Raw genomic sequence first — 20409 nt, 5'->3', positions numbered from 1 at the left:
GCTCCATGCCCACCAGCTCAACCAACTGAGCGAGCCGGGTGCCCCCACTCATTCTTTTAAAATAGCTGTGTAGTATTTAAAATTAATTATTTATAGATCGTGAGGAAAACTTTAATAAATCTTCAAAGTACAAATATTACAGATAACATCAATTCATCACGCTTTACAGCATAACAGATTGCAAACAGATTGAAGTAAATGCATTTTTAAATATCCATATAAAGTTCTACAGAAAACTAAAGATGAACATTTATAATTTAGGGTAGGAAAGCAACTTCTGAGCAAAATAAAAGGTCGAATAAATGAAAAACATTCATTGCCTCAGTACATAACAATGTAAACTAGCTACATGGTAAAAGTATTTCCTAACTTAAGATTCTAGGGCAGGGGCGCCTGGGTGGCACAGCGGTTGAGCGTCTGCCTTCGGCTCAGGGCGTGATCCCGGCGTTCCGGGATCGAGCCCCACGTCAGGCTCCTCTGCTGGGAGCCTGCTTCTTCCTCTCCCACCCCCCTGCTTGTGTTCCCTCTCTCACTGACTGTCTGTATCTCTGTCAAATAAATCAATAAAATCTTTAAAAAAAAAAAAAAGATTCTAGGGCAGACACTGTCCCTAAAATGATACTCAGTATTTCCACTTGTAGGTCTCACAGACCTTTCAAACTATCACATTCCCAACCACCCAATCTTGCCTCCAAAGATGGTCGCCTCTCAGGTGTTCCCATCTCATTGATGACTTTTGTTCTTCCAGTTCACTACTCCTCTTTCTCTTGCTGTTTCACCCAATCAATCAGCCAATCCTGTTACTCCACCTTTAAAATATATACAAAATCCAGGGGTGCCTGGGTGGCTCAGTCAGTTAAGTGTCTGCCTTTGGCTCAGGTCACGATCCCAAGGTCCTGGAATTGAGCCCCTCATTGGGCTTCCTAAGAAGCAGGGAACCTCCTTCTCCCTCCCTCTCCCCACCTCCTCATTCTCTATGTCTCTCTCAAATGAAAAAATAAAACCTTTAAAAAAACAAAATATGTACAAAATCCAACCCCTTTTCACCTCCTCCTCTGGCACCATTCTGTTCCCAGATTAGGCCTGAGGCAGACATTGAACAGAAGAGGGAGAAGGTTGGCCTGGAGCCACAGCCACTTATGGGAAATGTAGTGCTGACCCCACAAGTCAGGACAAGCAGAGAAGGCAGCTCGGTTTATCTACTTGAGATCTGTGTCCAGTGTGGCCATACTGGCTGGCTACTGAACCCACCCTAACTTGGGGACCTGGGGTTCCATGCCTTCAGCACATTATGGTTTTGTGGCCCAGCTCAAATTTGTTCCCAGTTGGGTCTTCCATCTGCCTAATGCTCAGAGCCTCCGGAGGCCTGGCCAACCCACCCACCCTACACGTCTGACCAAAGGTCCTGATGTTAATTCTATCCTCTGTGGTCATTTCTTGGAAATGTCTGGCCTAGCACAAGCCTGAAATGGCCCAGTGACCTTCTTCTCTGGGAACCCTCATACCCTCTCTTCCAGGTCCCAGCCCAGACTCTGGTTCTGTTTCCAAGAGGGCTTGTGGCCTTTGTAATATCACGAAGCAAATGTCTGTCTCCAAGGCTGCTTTCTCTAAGTTTCCACCACATTGGCTCCTCCACAATTCAGAGGGCACAGATAGCATTTCCTCCACCTACAGATACTGAGGTTTTGTTTCGTGGAAATATCAACTCTTCCACACTCTGCCCCACAAATTCCAGTCACTCCGGTTTCCCAGAACTGTTGGTTTGTGTCAACTTGGCAAATCGGTGCTCTGCCTTGGTTTCTCCTCTTTATTTTGTGGTATGTAATAGGTCTTCGAGAGAGAAAGCCACTGCAATTATAGGATCTCATTTATTCCCCTTCTCTCAGGGATCAAAGTCTTGCACTACTTGTCCAATATCTGAAAAGATTTGTTTACTATGCATTATTGAGTTTTTTATTTAGAGTGTGATGGCAGGTTTAGTGCAATTACACTATCATTGTTCAAAACAGGGAATCCTCCGTTTTTTTGAGCATTCCCCCCCCCTTTTTTTTTGGCACAAGGAGATATCCCATACTTATCGTGTACTTTCCCTATCCCAGTTCTAGAATCAGATACCTCTCCAAGCAGTTTTGGTTTCTTTTATTAGAGAATGGTATTTAGAAACCAAGGTCTGGGCACTAGGTTTATGCTCATTACTACAGGCCATCATTGTCCCCAGGCCCATTCACCAAATAGAAATAGAAAATAGAGGGGCGCCTGGGTGGCACAGCAGTTAAGCGTCTGCCTTCGGCTCAGGGCGTGATCCTGGCGTTATGGGATCGAGCCCCACATCAGGCTCTTCCACTATGAGCCTGCTTCTTCCTCTCCCACTCCCCCTGTTTGTGTTCCCTCTCTTGCTGGCTGTCTCTATCTCTGTCGAATAAATAAATAAAATCTTTACACACACACACACACACAAAAAGAAATAGAAAATAGAAAAACACATTTGAAAGGAAATGATGACTTTAATGAGGAAGTTCAAGCTTTTTATTTTAGAAGTTTCTGATTTCCAGAAAAACTGCAAAGATAGTACAGAATTCCCAAATACCCTGTACCTACTTTCCCCTACTGTTAACATCTTATGTTAGTATGGTGCTTTTGTTACAATTAATGAGCTAATACTGATGCATTATTAACTAATGTCCATACTTTATTCATATGTAGTTTTCATAGTTTTTATCTAATGTCCTTTTTCTGTTCCAGGATCTCATGCAGGACACATTATTCTTAGCAGTTATGTCCCCTTAGGCTCCCCTTGGTTGTAATGGTTTCTCAGACTTTCCTTGTTTTTAATTACCTTTACAGTTTTGAGGAGTTCCGGTCAGGTATTATGTAGAATGTTCCTGAATGGCATCTGTCTGATGTTTTCTTATTATACTAGGGTTATGTGTTTTGAAGAGCAAGACCACAGAGATTAAATGCCATTTTCATCACATCTCATCAAGAGTATGAACTACCAAAATGGCATCACTAGTGATGTTGACCTTGATCATCTGGGTGAGATAGATACCCAATTGTTTTTTTAAAAGATTTTATTTATTTATTTGACAGAGATAGAGACAGCCAGCGAGAGAGGGAACACAAGCAGGGGGAGTGGGAGAGGAAGAAGCAGGCTCATAGCAGAGGAGCCTGATGTGGGGCTCGATCCCAGAACGTCGGGATCACGCCCTGAGCCGAAGGCAGACACTTAACCGCTGTGCCACCCAGGCGCCCCCCCAAATTTTTAATCATGAGTTTGTATCAATCCAACGTCACAGGTTCTTATTTACCTTCCATCACCCTTTATTTACATCTCTCTTGTGACACAGTAAAACACCAGCTCCCATCAATACATTTATTCAATCCTACAATGCATACAAAATAGCTTCCAAATCATTACACCTATGTTACTATGAGGACAATTTCTAAATTAGTTCAGAAGTTGCGTGCAGTTTTTTGGTTTTTGTCTTTATACATTATCTGATCTATACAAGGTTGTAAATATTCTCTGCCTGTCATTTGTCTTTTCCCTTTGCTTATGGTGTATTTTGCCGTACAAAAATGCTTTAGTTTTACATTCTCAATGGTAGCAGTCTTTTAAGTCTGGATTTTTCATCCTAACTAGAAAGTCTTTTCACACATCCAGGCTACAGTGAATTCAACTCTTCAGTACACTTCTGGTACTTGTATGAATTTAGACCTGTGATCAATTTGGAGTTTATTCTTTTGCATGATGTGAAGTATGAATCCAGTTTTGCTTTTTTGTAAATGACTAACGAGTTATTCCTCAAGGTTATTTATTAAAAAGTCCATTTTTACCCCAGTGATTTGCCGACTATTATACACTATATTTCCCTCTGTATTTGGTAGTATTTCCGACTTTCTATTTTCTTCTGCTGTCTGACAATTCAAGAGCCAATATCGGAAAGTTATAATCATGGAAGCTTTTAAAATTTTTTTTAGTATAATTAACACACAGCGTTACATTAGTTGCAGCTGTACAATATAGTGATTCAACAATCACTCAAAAGTGTTCATCAATGAAAGTGTAGTCTTAACCTCCTTTATCTATTTTGCCCATCGCCCCACCCACCTCCCCTCAGGTAACCATCAGTTTGTTCTGTATATTTAAGAAGAGTCTTTTTTTCTTCGTCTGTTGTTAAATACCACATATGAGTGAAATCATATGGTATTTGTCTTTCACTTAGCGTTATATCCTCCCTCCAGATCCATCCTTGTTGTCGCAAATGGCAAGGTCTAATTCTTGTTTTAATGGCTAAGTAATATTCCATTGCTGTACATATACCACATCTTTACCCATTCATCTAAATTATGCAAATTTTTAGAATGCTTTATTTTTAAAATTTTTAAGAGTTTATTTTTAAGTAATTTCTACACTCATCGTGGGGCTCGAACTTACCACCCCACGATCAAGAATCGCACGCTTCACTGACTAAGCCAGCCAGGCACCCCTAGAATGCTTTACTATCTGGTAGGTTAGCACACCCTCACAGCTTTTCTTTTTCAGAGCATTCCTAGGCATCCTGGCATGTTTTTTTCTTTTGGACACTACTATCAACTTATGTATTTCCAAGAGGGAAAACAGTATCAGTATTTTTACTGGGTTTAAGCTGAATTTCTAAATTAGAGGAGCGGACACCCTTGAAATGTGCAACAACGCAGACATGGTCAAATCTCAGACAAAATGCTTCAAAGACGATGACACACAAGACATAGTAAGGGAAACATGACCAATTCGGGAAACAGGACCAATTCGAGAAACAGGAGCTCTGGACTCCTGGCTGGCTCAAGGTCAACATGGGCAGGGAAGGATTCCTCACTCAGGGACCAGGCCTCACAGGGCCTGACCAGCAGCTAGGGCATGGGAAGTTCCACCACGCGGGACCACGCGGGCTCGGGTTGTGCAAAGTCCAGGGGCTTCCCACGCTTTTGCACACTGAAGTCGAACTTGTGGTGCCAGAGGACTTGGCCCAGAGCTGTCATCCCACAACAGGAAATTCCTTGACATCTCCTTTAAAACATTTTTGTGGGGCTCCTGGCTGACCTAGTGGGAAGAGCATGCGACTTTTGACCTTCAGGTCGAGTTCAAGCCCCATATTGGGTGTAGAGATTACTAAAGTAAATAAATTTTAAAAACCCTTTAAGATATTTTTGCTCATCCTGCACTCTCCTTCCTAAACTACATTTACTTCAAAATAGATAATAACGTTTAAAATTAGTTATTGGATAAACTCGGGCTTTTTCCTCCCTCCGAACTTTCTGGTAAAATGACTGCGGAAATGATGATGTAATAAATGAAAAACATTTTCACAGACACTGCGACCGTCTCACACGAGCGTCTACCCAGAGCGGACCGGTCCCAGTCATCGTCCCCGCCCCACAGCGCACCCGAGGCGTAGACCGTCCAGGCAGACCCCCAGACTCCAAGCGCTCCCTCGAGCACTACCAGCCACCGCACGCGAGCACGCCGGGCCCCGCCCACCCCGAAAGATCGTGAGACCCGGCCCTTGAGGCTGGGCTGTGCCTTTGCGCCTAGAGACTACGTTTCCCAGAAGAGACTGCGGCGACGGTCCGCTCGCGAGGCCGCCTCGGCGGTGCTTTGTGCGCCTGCGCCATCTTCCGGCTCCAGGCGGTGGGTCCGCCGATACCGAAGAGGAAACGTACCCGGGGCTGCGGAGAGCGCGGCCACGGTGGCACCTGAACCGGAGGAGGCGGCAGGTGAGGGGCTTTGGAGCTTGCCAGGCGCACCGGGGTCCCTGCGGGAGCGGGCGCCACGGCCGGGCGGATCTCCGGCCTGGGAAGAACCGGAACGTCTCGCCCCAGCGCTGGTCTGCGGCTTTCCGGGCGCCGGACTACATTTCCTATCGGCCTCCGCGGCGCGCGCTCCGTGAGCGCCCCCTTCCCGCGTCCAGGCTCATAGCCCGGTCTATGGACCCCTTAGGTGGGTGTGAAGGGGTCCCCAACTCTCAAAAATGCTGGTGGGTGTTTTACACTCCTTCCTACGCGTGCTTTTTTTTTTTTTTTTTGGACAAAGTCTTGTTTCATAAGATTCTCAAAGACCTCAAAATATTTAGCACTATTAGTTCAGAAGCAGAGACTTAAATTTGAGAACATTTTAGATGATCTTGTAAAAGATCTGCGTCCAACAATGGGGAAATGGTTGAGTAAATCATGGTCCGCTCATGTAATAAAATATCATAAAGCTATTAAAGATAATGATAAGGCAGTGGTCATAAAAAAAATTCTGTTACGTGTTAAGGAACGATCAATGACTTCATTTACACATTACTTAGAATTAAATATTTGTAACATGCCAGACATTGTTCTAAGTTCCTTTACAGAATACTGCTCGTTTAATGGTGAAGTCACAAAGTTGTTAAATGATATAATTCTTCGATGTTTTGTTTTTCCATTTTTTTTTTAAGCCCATGTGCCAGTAGGTGGGTGGTTTGACCTCTTTTGCAGAATGTTCTCATGTTGTATAAACCAACCACTTGTGAATATCCTTTTTTGTCAGTTAATGTTGCCCCACATCATTTTTTATAGTTGTTTGGTGTTCCATCGTATGGCTGTGCCAACAGTGATTCAACCACTTGCCTACTTGTGGACTCTTATGTACTAATTTTTGTTCTATTTTTCAGTGAATTTTGTGCACACAGCTTTGCTCACTGTTATGTCTCTGTGCAGGGGCACATTTATGTGATGATAATGGAGCCATCTAATTTGCCCGTTGGAACCACACCCCATTTGTTGACTCAAGGCAGGGTCCACAGGGTGGTGTCCACCAGGCCTTAGGTAGGGCTGTAAGGTTCTTTGTGAATTTGGAAGTTGAATAAAGAGCCAGGGAGGTGTTACATTGTGGGCATGAGAGGGTTAAACGGTCTGTTTCTGGGAAGGCTTCACTCTGGGCTGGGCTGATGCCCATGGGGCAGGCTGTGCTCCCTGGCCTGAGGACAGTCTATCTTGTCCTTGGGTCACGATGTGGTCTTAGTCACTGGCCCAGGACTGAGCATCCCCATCACGATCTGCATCAATAACCAGGTGGAATTCTCTGGATATTTGGGGAAGTGGGAGAGAAAGGGCCACTGGTTCCCTGTCTCGTTGCGGCAGCCAAACTATGTTTCCTAGAGTTGGGTAAGGGCCACAGTGTTCCAACTCTAGTTTTTGTGGGCAGTAGAGATAAAAAGGTGGGGAGTTGTAACCATGGTATTCTGGGAGCTGTAAGGCAAGTTTGGCCTCTCATGTTTGCTCTTTCCTCCCCTAGCGCTGCCATCTCAGGACTCTGCCCTTCCCCAAGAGAAGAACCAGGAGGAGGACCCATCAACCCATGAAATTCTAAAAGTCATGTCCCTTGTGAGTTTTAAAATCATGTAAATATTTGCTTTGTTTATCTTAAAGCCTCCCACCTGGGTTTCATCCAAGAATCCGGTTCTCAGAGGTTCCCGTTTTAGGGACTAAAAAGACCAGGCAGGTGGTACCCTCTCCCACTGCCCCGTCCACTCTGACCAATGCCCATGGGTTCATTCTGTATAGCATTCCATATCTTCTGATGGTGTGGTATTCTGCTGAGAGGCTAGATAGAGCAGAAATCCATTTCCTTGTAGAAAATGAAAACCAAGGTTTGATGAAATGGAGATGAATACTTATGAGGGATATGACATGGAAAAGCACAGGAACAGGTGGTGGTCGGTCTCAATTTCAGTGTGAGGCACGATCTCCTGCATTGGGAGGGATCGGTGATTGGCTGTGTAATTGAGGTTTAGCTGGGTATCTGTGAGAGATGAGATGCCACAATTAAGGTTGGGTTTGAGGCCGAACAGAGCATTTGAATGTGGGTCATCCTACAGGGGCTAATTTAACTTGAGAGCGAGAGAAGTGCAGAGGTGAGGGGTTTGTGAAGCAACTAACCAGATGAATGAATTTTTCAGAATCTGGATAGTCAGAGCTTCGAAGAGCCTTCAGAGATCTGATCCAACCTCTGCATCCAAAATAAGAGAATGGTTGAGTCATTTTTTCACTTGATAGAAAATTGTACAGCCAATAAGAGTAATTTTCATTTAAGATTTTTCTCATAAGGAAGAATGCTTTGATGTGTTCTGACATAATGATGAACCCATGTCTTCAACTAATTCTCAGTGTATGTGAAAATCATTTTCTAAGATAGAAAACATTTCTTTAATAAAACATTTGAAGATAAGTCTTATCGAAAGTTGTTGGTTTGTTTTTTTGTTGTTGTTGTTATTGTACAAAAGTAGAAATTATAGGTCTCTTGTTGCGAATTTATCATTTGCCAAGGATGGAGTAGGCAACGTGCTTTATTATACTGCTTGTCACAACTGGGGAAACTCCACTCGGTTGAATTTTAATTTTCCTCCCAGATCTATGGACAGAGCTTGGATTTGTAGTAAAAAGGAATGTTCAAGAACATTTCGACACTGTTTTACTCACACCCACCCTCTCTTGTCACCTGCTCACACTGGAGGCCTCCAGCCCCAGCCTTCTTTTTCACCAGAACACGCCATTCCTGCAAAGACCTCCTCCGTCTCCTCTCATCCCACCAAGAAACGTTTCCTTGAAATATGCCGATAACATATCTGCCTGTTGTTTTAGGAGTCAGACTTGTTCAGGGATGTGGCCATAGTCTTCTCCCAAGAGGAATGGGAACAGCTGACACCCGCTCAGAGGGATTTGTACAGAGACGTGATGTTGGAAACCTATAGCAACCTGGTCTCACTGGGTAAGATGACCTGGTATATTAATTTGTGTGTTACCCTGGGCATATCTGTTCCTTTTCCATTTCCGGGTACCTTTTGAGTGGTCAGAGAGCAGCTCCGTGGGCTGACACTGCATCTTCCCCAACCCTCAGTTGACTGTCACATCTTCCTCTGGTCTCTCCTGCTCACTGACCAGGTCCTGGATCTGAATTCTGGGGCCCCACACCATAACTGGGTGGTGTGTTTTTTTCTTATGTCCAGGTCTTGCCATCTCCAAACCTGATGTGATCTCCTTCCTGGAGCAAGGCATGGAGCCCTGGATGGTAGAGAAAGCGGCGAGAGGAGGCCTGTGCCCAGGTGAGTGAGGCCTGTGTGGGAAGACAGAAGCCACCATAGAGAACCGTCTAGTGCGTGGACGAGAAAACAGGACCTTTGAGGTAGAAAATTTTCCCCCCAAGATGCCAAACTCAGAGGTCAGGTCCCAGTTACCATCTTTCATAGCTTGTAGGCAGCATTTCACAAAAGTGTTTGTTTCTTCCTTCCTGAGACATTTCTATGTATTTGGGTCAGCACCGCCTCCTCCTTAAACCATCTTCCGCCTCCTTTAATGGGATTTGCTCCCTCTCTTTAAATGGTGGAGCCCTCCAGGGCTCAGACTTGGGCTTCTTCTTCCCATTTTCACTCCCCAGGACCGCCTTAAGTACTCTTTGTACCTGTGTTGTCCAGTAGGAGCCACTGGCCCCATGTGGCCATTGTAATTTAAATTAGTTACAATTAAAGACATTAAAAAGATCAGTAGCTCAGTTGCACTTGCCACATTTCAGAAGTTCAGTGGCCACTCTGTGGCTTGTGCCTACTGTATTGGACAGTGCAGGTACAGAACATTTTCATCACCTTCAGCTTTTCCTTTAAACTCCAGATACTGATATCCAGCTGCCTTCTCATCCTGTCCACTTCAGGTCACTGGGGACTTGGAACTTAACAAGTCTAGAAAGGAGTCCTTGATCCTCGCTAACAATTTGCTCTTCTCTCTTCCACACGGGGAGCCTGCTTCTCCCTCTGCTGCTCCCCCTGCTTGTGCGCTCTGTCTTTCTGACAAAAAATAAATAAAATCTTTAAAAAAAAAATAAAAGGAGAGAAGGTAAGTGCTGCTGTGTAACCTAACGTCTTCACAGGTTCTGGGGATAAGGATATGGGCATCTTTGGGAGGCCATTATTCTGCCAGCCACACCTGTAATGTCATTTTTGCTTTTGTTTTTGTCCTTTTAGTTTGACAGCCTATGTTTGTTTGATTGTTGGAGGTGCTGAGTTTTATTTACTTGTTAGATATGTAGGTTTACATCATAATCAAGATGACTTCCCCCTTTGACATCATAAATGAGTCTCCTGTGATTTTTTCCTAGTATGTTTATGGTGCTGTTTGCGATCCCTGTGGAGTTTCTCCTGAGTGCAAGATGTGATTTTACACTATTTTGCAGGTGGTTATCCATTTATTCAAATAGCATTTGTTAACTAAGTTTACCTTTTCTCCGCTGGTCTGTAATAGCCACCTTTACCCTCTACTTTGTTGCTTCTGCGTCTGTTTTTGGACTTTTGGTTCTGTCTCATTAATCTCTTTGTCTGACTGTGTGTCCGACATCATACTGTTTTAATTATTGAAGGTTTTAAATATCTGGTAGACTAGTTCCTCCTCATTCTTGTTTCTCAGAATTTTCCTGGCTATACCCATGTATTTGTCCATCTGAGCTTTAAAATTAGAATATCTGGTTTAAAAAAAAAATCATGTAATTATTTTTACTTGAGGCCACAATAAATTTTCAGACTGAGGAGAAAACTTATTTTTTTTTATTGATTTTTATCTACTTAAGAAAATGATAGGCTTTTTCCTTTATTTATGTCCACCCCCCTGGTGGATTTAAAGTTTTATTTATGTAGATCTTGTACATTTCTTATTAGGTTTATTCTTAGATATTATATATTTATTGCTGTCATTGAAAATGGGGCCTTTTTCATCCCTATTATATCCCAACCCTTGTTTTTCATATATGGCAAAAGCCATTCATATCTTGAGATTTAAATTTGTAGTTAACCCAACTTACTGAATGTTTTTTATGTAATACTCAGGCTTTCCAGGTAGTCGTATCATCTGCAAGTAGTGATAATCCTTTTGCATTTTTATAGCTCTTGGGTTTTTTCCCTTTTGCCTCATTAGGAAACTGATTATGTAGTAACCCGAACAACATTAACGGGGGTAGTTTATGTCCTAATCTTGTTCTTGACCTGAATAGGAATGTTTTTTGTGTCTTCTCAGGAAGCATAATTTCACATTTAGGAATGAAATAGAGATATTTTATTTGGTTAAAGCAGCAACCACCTTTTCATATTAAGTTTCCTTTTTTTAATCTATGAAGTCTGGTATGAATAGATTTCCTAATGCTGAACTCCTAATACCGAATACTGAATCTAAACATTCAAATGTTGCATTTCTCGAGTCAGTTGTGGTAATTTGTATTTTTTCTGGAAAATGCTCTTTTTAATTAAGAAAAAAATCACTGTAAAACATACATAAGAAAATTCACCTTTTTAGCCATCTTAAAGTGTTTCGTAAATTGGCATTTAGTACATTCACAGTGTAGTGCAATATTACCATTATCTAGTTTCAGAATATTGTTACCACTGTGTGGTATTTCACCCCTTTTTTCTGGCATACTGCTCTTCAAACCCTTGGAGTCTCTGAGGTAATAAGTCTTGTATGCTGATGAGATGACTGTGGCTGGGGCTGCAGGATAGCTTCAGGATGGGGGCTGGTTGAGAGAGAAACCAATTATGAATTTAGAGGGTTGAACTCTCAGCCCCATCCCCCAAACTCTGGAGGGACTGGCGGTTGACTGAATTCGCCAAAGGGCAGTGACTTAATCAATCTTGCCTGTGTAATGAAGTTTCCATAAAAAAAATCCCTCAAGTACAGGGTTTGGAGAGTTTCTGGGTTGGCGAACATGTGGAGGTGCTGGGAGGGTGGTGTTCCTGGAGAGGGTGTAGCATCTCCACACCCCTCCCCCTACATCTTGTCCTCTGCATTTCTTTCGTCTGACTGATACTGAGATATCCTTTGTAGTCAACTGGTAATCTAGTAAGTAGACCGTTTTCCTGAATTCTGTAAGCCATTCTGTCAAATGATTGAACCCCAGGAGGGGTTGTGGGAACCTCCAGTTTATTGGGGTTGGGGGTGAAGGGAGCAGAGGTAGTCTGTGGCCTGAGCCCTTAACCTGTGGGATCTGATGCTGTCTGCAGAAAGACATTATGAAAATTGACTTAAACCTGTAGGACACCCAATCGCTATCCAACAGAGTTGGAAAATTGCTTGGTGTGAGGGAGAAACCGACACACATTTTGTCACCAGAAGGGTCAGAAGGGAAGTAGGGATAGTGGAGTCGTGTTGAGAGGTGTATTTAGTGTGTTTTTCCTAAACACACCCCAGAGGAGAGCCCATACTCATTCAGTAGTCACTCCTCATGACCCTCTCCCCCCAGCCCCTGGCAACTGGTAATCTGCTTTCTGTCTCTGTGGAATTGCTTATTATGGTTACTTCACATAAATGGAATCATATAATATGTGGTCTTTGGAGTCTGGCTTCTTTCACTTAGCATGATGTCCTTAAGGTTAATCCATGTTGTAACATGTGACAGGATTTCCTTCCATTTTAAGGCACACAATTTTTTTATCCATTCATCTGTCAGCGGACATTTGGGTGGTTTCCACCTCTTGGCTATTGTGAATAAAGTTGCAGGAAACATGGGTGTGTGGGTGTCTCTTTCAGATTCTTTCAGTTCTTTGGGATATATAATCAAGTGGAATTGCTTTACCATATGGTAATTCTATTTTTAATTTTTTTAGAACTCTCCATACTGGGTTTTGTTGTTGTTTTGTTTTGTTTTTTAGTAATCTGCACCTAACACAGGGCTTGAACTCATGACCCTGAGATCAAGTGTTGCATGCTCTTCCAAGTGAGCCAGCTAGGTGCCCCTCCATACCGTTTTCTTTCTTCCTTCCTTTTTTTTTTTTTTTAAACATTTATTTATTTATTTTTAGAGAAAGCTCATGTGAGAGCTGGTGGGAGGGGCAGAGTGAGACTCTTTCAAGCAGACTCCCTGCTGAGCAAAGAACCTCATGCAGGGCTTGATCCCGCAGCCCATGAGATCACGACCTGAGCCAAAATCCAAGAGTTGGTTGCTTAACCGACTGAGCCACCCAGGCGCCCCTCCATACTGTGTCTGTAGTGATTGTACCATTTTACGTTCCCAGCACAGGGCACAATGGTTCCAGTTTCTCCAAATCCTCATCAACACCTGTTATTTTGTTTTGTTTTGTTTTGTTTTGATAGTGGCCAACCTAATGGCTTTGCAGCATTATCTCATTAGAAGTTTGATTTGCATTTCTCTAATGATTAGTGATGTTGAGGGTGTTTTCATATGCTTCTTGGCCATTCGTATACCTTTGGAGAAATGTCTATTCAAGTCCTTTGCCAATTTTTTAGTAAGGTAGTTTTCTTGTTGTTGAATTATAGGAGTTCTTTATATATCCTGGATAGTAACCCCTTATCAGATATATGATTTAGAAATATTTTCTCCTATCCTGAATGTTTACTTTTTTTCTTTTTTTACACTTTTTGATTGTTTCCTTTGATGCACAAAAGTTTTTAAGTTTAATGTAGTCTCATTTGTCAGTTTTTGCTTTTGTTGCCTGGGCCTTTAATGCCATATCTAAGAAATCATCGCCAAATGCAATGTCATGAAGTTTTCCCCCTGTGCTTTTCTTCTAGGAACATAACATTTTTAGGTCTTACATTTAGGTCTTTAATCCATTTTGAGTTAATTTTTGTATATGGTGTAAGGTAAGGGTCCTGCTTCATTCTTTTGGATATCCAGTTTCTTCAGAACCATTTGTTAAAGCGACTGGCCTTTCCTCATTGTGTTATCTTGGCACCCTGTTGAAGATCATTTGACCATATGCATGGGGGTTATTTCTGGGCTCTCTGTTCTGTTCCAGTTGTCATATGTGTGCCTTCCTGCCACTACCACACTGTTTTGATTACTGTGGCTTTGCAGCATGTTTTGAAATCGGGAAGTGTGAGACCTCCAACTTTGTTCTTTGTTTTCAAGATTATTTTGGCTGTTGGGATCCCTTGAGGCTCATATGAGGAAATAAAATATCTTGATGCTAAGACTATATGTAAGATTTTTAGACCTATTTCTTCGGTTATCCAAAGCAGTGACTTCTAATGCTAAATAATTAACTTTAAAATACTCTGCCAGTCCCTGGCAGGAAAACATTAAGTTAATACAGAAGATGTCACTATTCTTGTTGCTATTTTGCAACTTTATAGGGAATTGAACGGAAGCCAGAAGTCAGAAAATTATGCCTGTCAGTACCATTTTTGGACGCTTACAACACAGCGTATAATTAGGGGTGGCTTAATTTAGATGCGTGTAAAAGGGCTCATGTAATAAAGAATACTGTACTGTGCCATAAATCAGCACAACTGTGTCAAGTGTCTGTGTGAGAGAAATGGAACAAGTGGTGGTCTGGAGAGACGGCTGTTTTTAGTGGCATGTCCTTAGAGCAGCCGGGGTTCTTCCCACATTGCCCAAAAAGCAAGTAATGTGCCTTACTACCAAATTTCCATTTGGGCAAAGTAAAACGTCCCCAAACTAGCCTTCTCTTTCTACCAAGCTGGCTTTGAAGTTCTATGTTCCACTGCAGGCTTTTGGTTGTCCTTTACAGGACGGCAGGCGGGTGTTGCTAACCGTTGAGTAGGTCAACCACCAGTCCACAGGTCGCCGTCATAATGGCTGTATTTGGAATCTGTCTCACTAGAGTGGACAGACCACAGTGAAGAGACCCAAAACCTTCCTTTGGAACAACCACACACGGCGTCTGAAACGATATCTGCGCTTTGTGTCCTCTTCCTGTAGTCTTGTTTTACAGCTTCATGTGGACGCACTGCGGTTCCACTACAAGGTTCTGAGATGACAGCGGCATCATCCCACAAAATCTGGTATTTCTTTCATAGACTCTTCATCATAGTTTGTCATCAAACTAATCTTTTACTCTGGTAGTTTGTGCTTAATACTTTCACAGATAACCAAGTGAATAGTGTTCTGTGATATGCCACCATATGAAGCGGTCCTGCTCCGATAAAGTCTTCTTTGGTCATCTGTTTGCTACCCTTTTTTTTTTTTTTAAGATTTTATTTATTTATTTGTCAGAGAAAGAGCGAGCACAAGCGGGGTGGGGGGCAGCAGGCAGAGGAAGAAGCAGGCTCCCTCCTGAGCAAGGAGCCTGATGCAGGACTCCGTCCTAGGACTCTGGGATCATGACCTGAGCCGAAGGCAGACGCTTAACTGACTGAGCCACTCAGGCGCCCCCGTCTACTACACTTTATAACCACATTCAGAAGCACCCATTTGCTTTCCCCATAGTTCTTTGCATTAAGCTGTAACCAATTCTTTGTTAGTCAAATGGGATTGGTTGCTGTGGTTACAATAAAACAGGCCATTGCAACTGAAATCGTGTACTAAGTAAAATCAGGATCAAATACACCACTCGACTTTTCCTTGCAGTTTGAATAGGCAGCAAAGAATGTTGCTCTGAAGAAGCCACCCCCATTAAGTTGGGGCCCAATCCTCTAAACAAGGATCAGGGCCTTTCTTTTTCCAAGGTCACATTTAGGCAACGGAAAGTTCCAGGAGAGACTGGCTTAGTAGACACTGGGTCTAAGTCATGGTATTCAGTTGCACTTCAGAGATAGAAAGCATCACAACAGAATAGCACAGCTGTCTTATTAAAACTTCCAGTGGACAGGTGAGACCAGCGCTTCTGTCCCACCACTTCCCCTGGCAAGCAGGTGCACCATCCTGTGCCTCTGGTCAGATGAAGATGCAGCCACCCTTTCCCATCATTTTTAAAAATCCGCTTTATTGAGGTATGATTTGTATTCAATAAAATGCGTGCATTTTAAGTACAATATTTTGATGAGTATGGACAAATATATACGCTTGTGTAACCATCACCATGGACTAGAGAACATTTTCATCACCCTGAAAAGTTCCCTTATGCTCCTTCCCACACAATTGTTCATATACCCAGCCCCAGGCAACCAGTGATTCCTTCTGTCACTCTAGATTATATTTGTGTTTTCTAGGGGTTCATAGAAACACTCATTTTTAAAAAACTTGGTGCAGAAGTAATTCTGATCCACACTAACATTTTAGAACCACTCTTATAACCTCCCTCTGACTACTTCATCTCAATTTATGGTATTTCCTGTCTGTTGTACTTACCCATTTTCTAATTGCCTAGCTGGATTCAAGAGCTTATAGGTATAATCATGAGTCTAAGTTTTTCTGGTTTTCATTATAGAAGTTCCTTTTTCTGGAAAAGGAAAAAAAAACACATACTTGCTTTTTTTCCCCCCAGTATTGGAGTCCAGGTGTGATACCAACGTACCGTCTCCAGAGCAGCACATTTATGAAATACAGTTGCCACAGTGGGAGATAATGGAAAGACTTACTAGTTACGGTCTTGAGTGCTCAAGGTTCCAAGATGATTGGGAATGCAGAAGCCAGTTTGACAGACAACAGGGAAATCCAGAGGGACATTTGAGTCAAATGATCATCAATCATGAAGAAATACCCACTTTAAACCAACAAGCATCATTTCCTTTTTATCAGAAAATTCATCCTGGAGAAAAACCCTATGAAAATAACGAATGTAGAAAAGACTTCTGGCAGGAGGACTTCCTTATTAATCATCGAGGAATTCATGCCAATGAGAAACCCTATAAATGTAAGGAATGTGGCAAGGCCTTTAAATATGGCTCACGACTAATTCAACATGAGAATATTCATTCTGGCAAGAAACCCTATGAATGTAATGAATGTGGAAAGGCCTTCAATTCTGGTTCAAATTTCATACAACATCAGAGAGTTCATACTGGTGAGAAACCTTATGAATGTAAGGATTGTGCAAAGGCCTTTAGTCGAAGCTCACAGCTGATTGAACATCAACGAATTCATACTGGTGAGAAACCCTATCAATGTAAGGAATGTGGCAAGGCCTTCAATAGGATCTCACATCTTAAAGTACATTATAGAATTCATACTGGTGAAAAACCCTATGCATGCAAGGAATGTGGGAAGACCTTTAGTCATCGGTCCCAGCTGATTCAACATCAGACTATTCACACAGGCAAGAAACTCTATGAATGTAAGGAATGTGGGAAGGCCTTTAATCAAGGCTCAACTCTTATTAGACATCAGAGAATCCATACTGGTGAGAAACCCTATGAATGCAAGGCATGTGGGAAGGCCTTTAGGGTGAGCTCACAACTTAAGCAACACCAGAGAATTCACACTGGAGAGAAACCCTACCAATGTAGGGTATGCGGTAGGGCTTTCAAACGGGTCTCACATCTTACTGTACATTACAGAATTCATACAGGCGAGAAGCCATATGAATGTAAGGAATGTGGTAAGGCCTTCAGTCATTGCTCACGACTGATTCAACATCAGGTAATTCATACTGAGGAAAAGCCCTGTGAATATAAGGAATGTGGGAGGACTTTACATCATGATTCAACTACTGTCCAACATCAGAGAATGCATACTAGAGAAACACAAGTGAATATAGTAAATGTGGAAAAGCCTTCCATCAGCACTTATCCTTTACTAATCATCAGAGAATTTATGTTAGCAAGCAACCGTCTGAATGGAAGTAATGGGGAGAGCCCATTAGCTTAGGCTAGTCACAACTTACCCCTCCTATTTTGGAGAAAGACTTGAAGAATGTAATGCAAATGGGAATGCCTTCATTCAAGCTATTTATCCTGAGTCATAAGATTCATAATGGAAAATGCTATGGATATAAATTGTTTAGACCATGATTATCAAAAAGGCAAGAAAAGAATTTTGTCTCTAACACATTACAGGATCCCATTTTCTAACCACACCGTAACAGTTTTAACAACAGCCAAAAGTTTTAATTTTCTTGGCAATCAAAAAGAAAACTCAACCAAATTACTCTTGGTTTCAACTTTTTTTTTTTTAAGTAGGCACCACGCCCCATGTAGGCCTCAAACTCACAACCTTGAGGTCAAGAGTCACATGCTCTACCGACTGAGCCAGCCGGGCACCCCATTGCTCTTGGGTTAATAAAGAAATAAATCCTGCAAATTATCATGCATGGTAATGAAAAAGAATGACGAGAGATTTACATTCCAGGAGTTGTAGGATGTGGCTAAAGTTACTCAGAAGAATTTGTATGGCTTTTAAATGCATGCAAAACATGAAAACCTGAAAGATGATTCTCAAATGTATTAAATGTACTATTCAAGAAGCCAGAAAAGACAATACCAAACACGGAAGTGATGAAAGAACAAATTGATACAAAATAAAAAGAAAATAATAAAATTAGAAAGCGGTTATCTTACAATAATCTCAGCTTTTATTTCTTCCTGACCCAAGAATAAACAAAATTGAAGATAATGCTGCTCAATTTCCATGTTGTTTTAGATTATCTTTCATCACTTCTGTCACAAACAGAAGGGGCTGGTTGCCTACATAGCGACCATACCTGATTCCCCTTCCTACTGGCAGCGTCTGTGTCTTGCCTTAGACTCAAAGATGATCAGATGCTAACTTTGCAGCCTCTTCCGCAGCTCAGGATGGCTCACATGTTCCAGGGTAAGGCCAGTATGTTCCAGGGATCTGCAGGGGCTTCTGGGAAAGATTTTCCTCATTCAGAAGAGAGAGATCTATTAGGAAGACTCCCTCTCCTCTCATCTGCTTTTAAACATTCTCCTATGAGAACATAATGCCTGGAGCTGTTGTGTCCATATTGGAACCAAAAGGAGAACACCAAGGACCTCAGAGAAGCTGACCCAGAGCTACCAAGCCAATTCTGGAACTGTCTCTGTGAAGCCTCGTTATGTAAGAAAAATAAACCTTTATTGCTGAAATTACTTTTAGTCGGATATTTTGTAAACTTGTAGCCAAAACCATCCTAAATTATGTAACTTCAAATCTTATTTTACTATGATTGGTAAATGTCGCCTGAAAAATACCTTTTTTGAATTCGACATTTCTCTTGGTGGCTAAATACAGGATTGATTTTTGTATATATTCTGTAATGTTGAAAAAGAATATATATTCTGCTTTTCTTGGGTATAACATTCTGTTTAAGCCCGTGGATTTTAATGATAAAATTCTCCAGGTTCTTATATAATTTGGCACACTGGATCAGAATTTACTAAAACGAATTTTTTAAACCCAAATCTTGAATTTTCAGAGATTTTTACTTTTTAATTTACAGTGCTTGATTTTCAAAGACCTACAACTTAACCCCCGTTGATCATACCTTTTATCGTTATATAATATCCTATTGTGCCAGGTGTAGGGGTTGACAAACTAAATCTGGCCTGCTGCCTGTTTTATAAATAAAGCTTTATTGGAACACAGCCATGCTCATTTATTTACACATTGTCTACTGCTTTTGCACTACAACAGCAGAACTGAGTGTTTGCAACAAAAACTATATCCATAAAGTCTATATTGATTGGCCCTTTAGATAAAAAGTTTGCCAACCCTGGCCTAGTGTAATCCTTTTGGCATTTTATTTCCACACTGGATAACGCTACTAACAACAACTTGTCTTTGTTTACCTGGTATATTTTTGTTCATCCCTTTATTCTCAACCACTGTCATTTCAGTTATTTCTTAAAACTGAAAGAAAACATAGAGCTGATTTTTAAAGATTCAAAATATGAAATTTTCTATAAAATTCACATTTTGGCATAATTCAGCTTTATCTCTTTCGTTTTACATTGTATGTCCTATTTGTGATGTTTTGGTCTTTCCCTTTCCTTATGTTGGCTGATTATCCCTTTTGCTAAATTGGAACTTCTGACTGTGCTTAGGGTAGTGGTTATCTCCCCATTCTTAACCATTATTTGGGCAGAATGAGAGCAGTATCTTACTTTCTCACCCACCATTGATTTCCTTTGCTAGTCTCCTCCAAGAAGAGAGCACTTGTGCTTTCTCTTTCCTGCACAGCTTATTCTTTCACATTTCCTCCTTTTCATTAATGTAATATAAACTTAATCCAAAGCTTTTAGTTTCGCCCTTACGTCATTTATTTGATGCTTATATTACTTAGTGCCAGACCCACTCAAGATTTCCATTTAAATTTAAATACACTCATGTAGGGGCGCCTGAGTGGCTCAGTCAGTTAAGCATCTGCCTTCAGCTCAGGTCACGCTCTCAGGGTCCTGGGATGAAGCCCCGCATCAGGCTCCCTGCTCAGCGGGGAGTCTGCTTCTCCCTCTCTGCGTGCTCTCAAATAAAATCTTTTAAAAATTTTTAAAAAAATACTCAGGGAAAGTAACATTCATTGCTGGCCGCTGTTTTCGTCTTTTTTTCTCTGTCTTGTGGTGACAGTTTTATTTCAAATGCTATTTGGTTAGACTATTTTATTGAGTAGTTCTAATTCTCAACAAATGGTATATACATGGTATTCTCTGAATCCTTACATGTCCAGAAAGATTTCTTAGACCCTCACAAATTATACTGGTAGAACCTTCTTGGATTACAGTTTTGTCTCA

At 41.7% G+C, this 20409-nt stretch overlaps 1 protein-coding gene across 1 annotated transcript in view; it reads left to right on the top strand.

Moving 5' to 3' along the window:
• Window positions 1-19377, top strand: part of ZNF582 (zinc finger protein 582) — a 61363-nt gene extending 41986 nt beyond the window's left edge. Inside the window, exons 2-6 of the mRNA XM_011237978.3 lie at window positions 5353-5980; window positions 7304-7392; window positions 8650-8776; window positions 9015-9110; window positions 16230-19377. Coding sequence (XP_011236280.1) covers window positions 5968-5980; window positions 7304-7392; window positions 8650-8776; window positions 9015-9110; window positions 16230-17551 — 1647 coding nt within the window. The 5' untranslated portion in view covers window positions 5353-5967 and the 3' untranslated portion in view covers window positions 17552-19377. The remainder of the gene's footprint in view (window positions 1-5352; window positions 5981-7303; window positions 7393-8649; window positions 8777-9014; window positions 9111-16229) is intronic.
• The last annotated feature ends 1032 nt before the right edge of the window (window positions 19378-20409 follow it).

This window comes from Ailuropoda melanoleuca, chromosome 12, assembly GCF_002007445.2.
Source record: "Ailuropoda melanoleuca isolate Jingjing chromosome 12, ASM200744v2, whole genome shotgun sequence".
NCBI lineage: Eukaryota > Metazoa > Chordata > Mammalia > Carnivora > Ursidae > Ailuropoda > Ailuropoda melanoleuca.
This window is presented reverse-complemented; position numbering and strand designations above follow the sequence as displayed.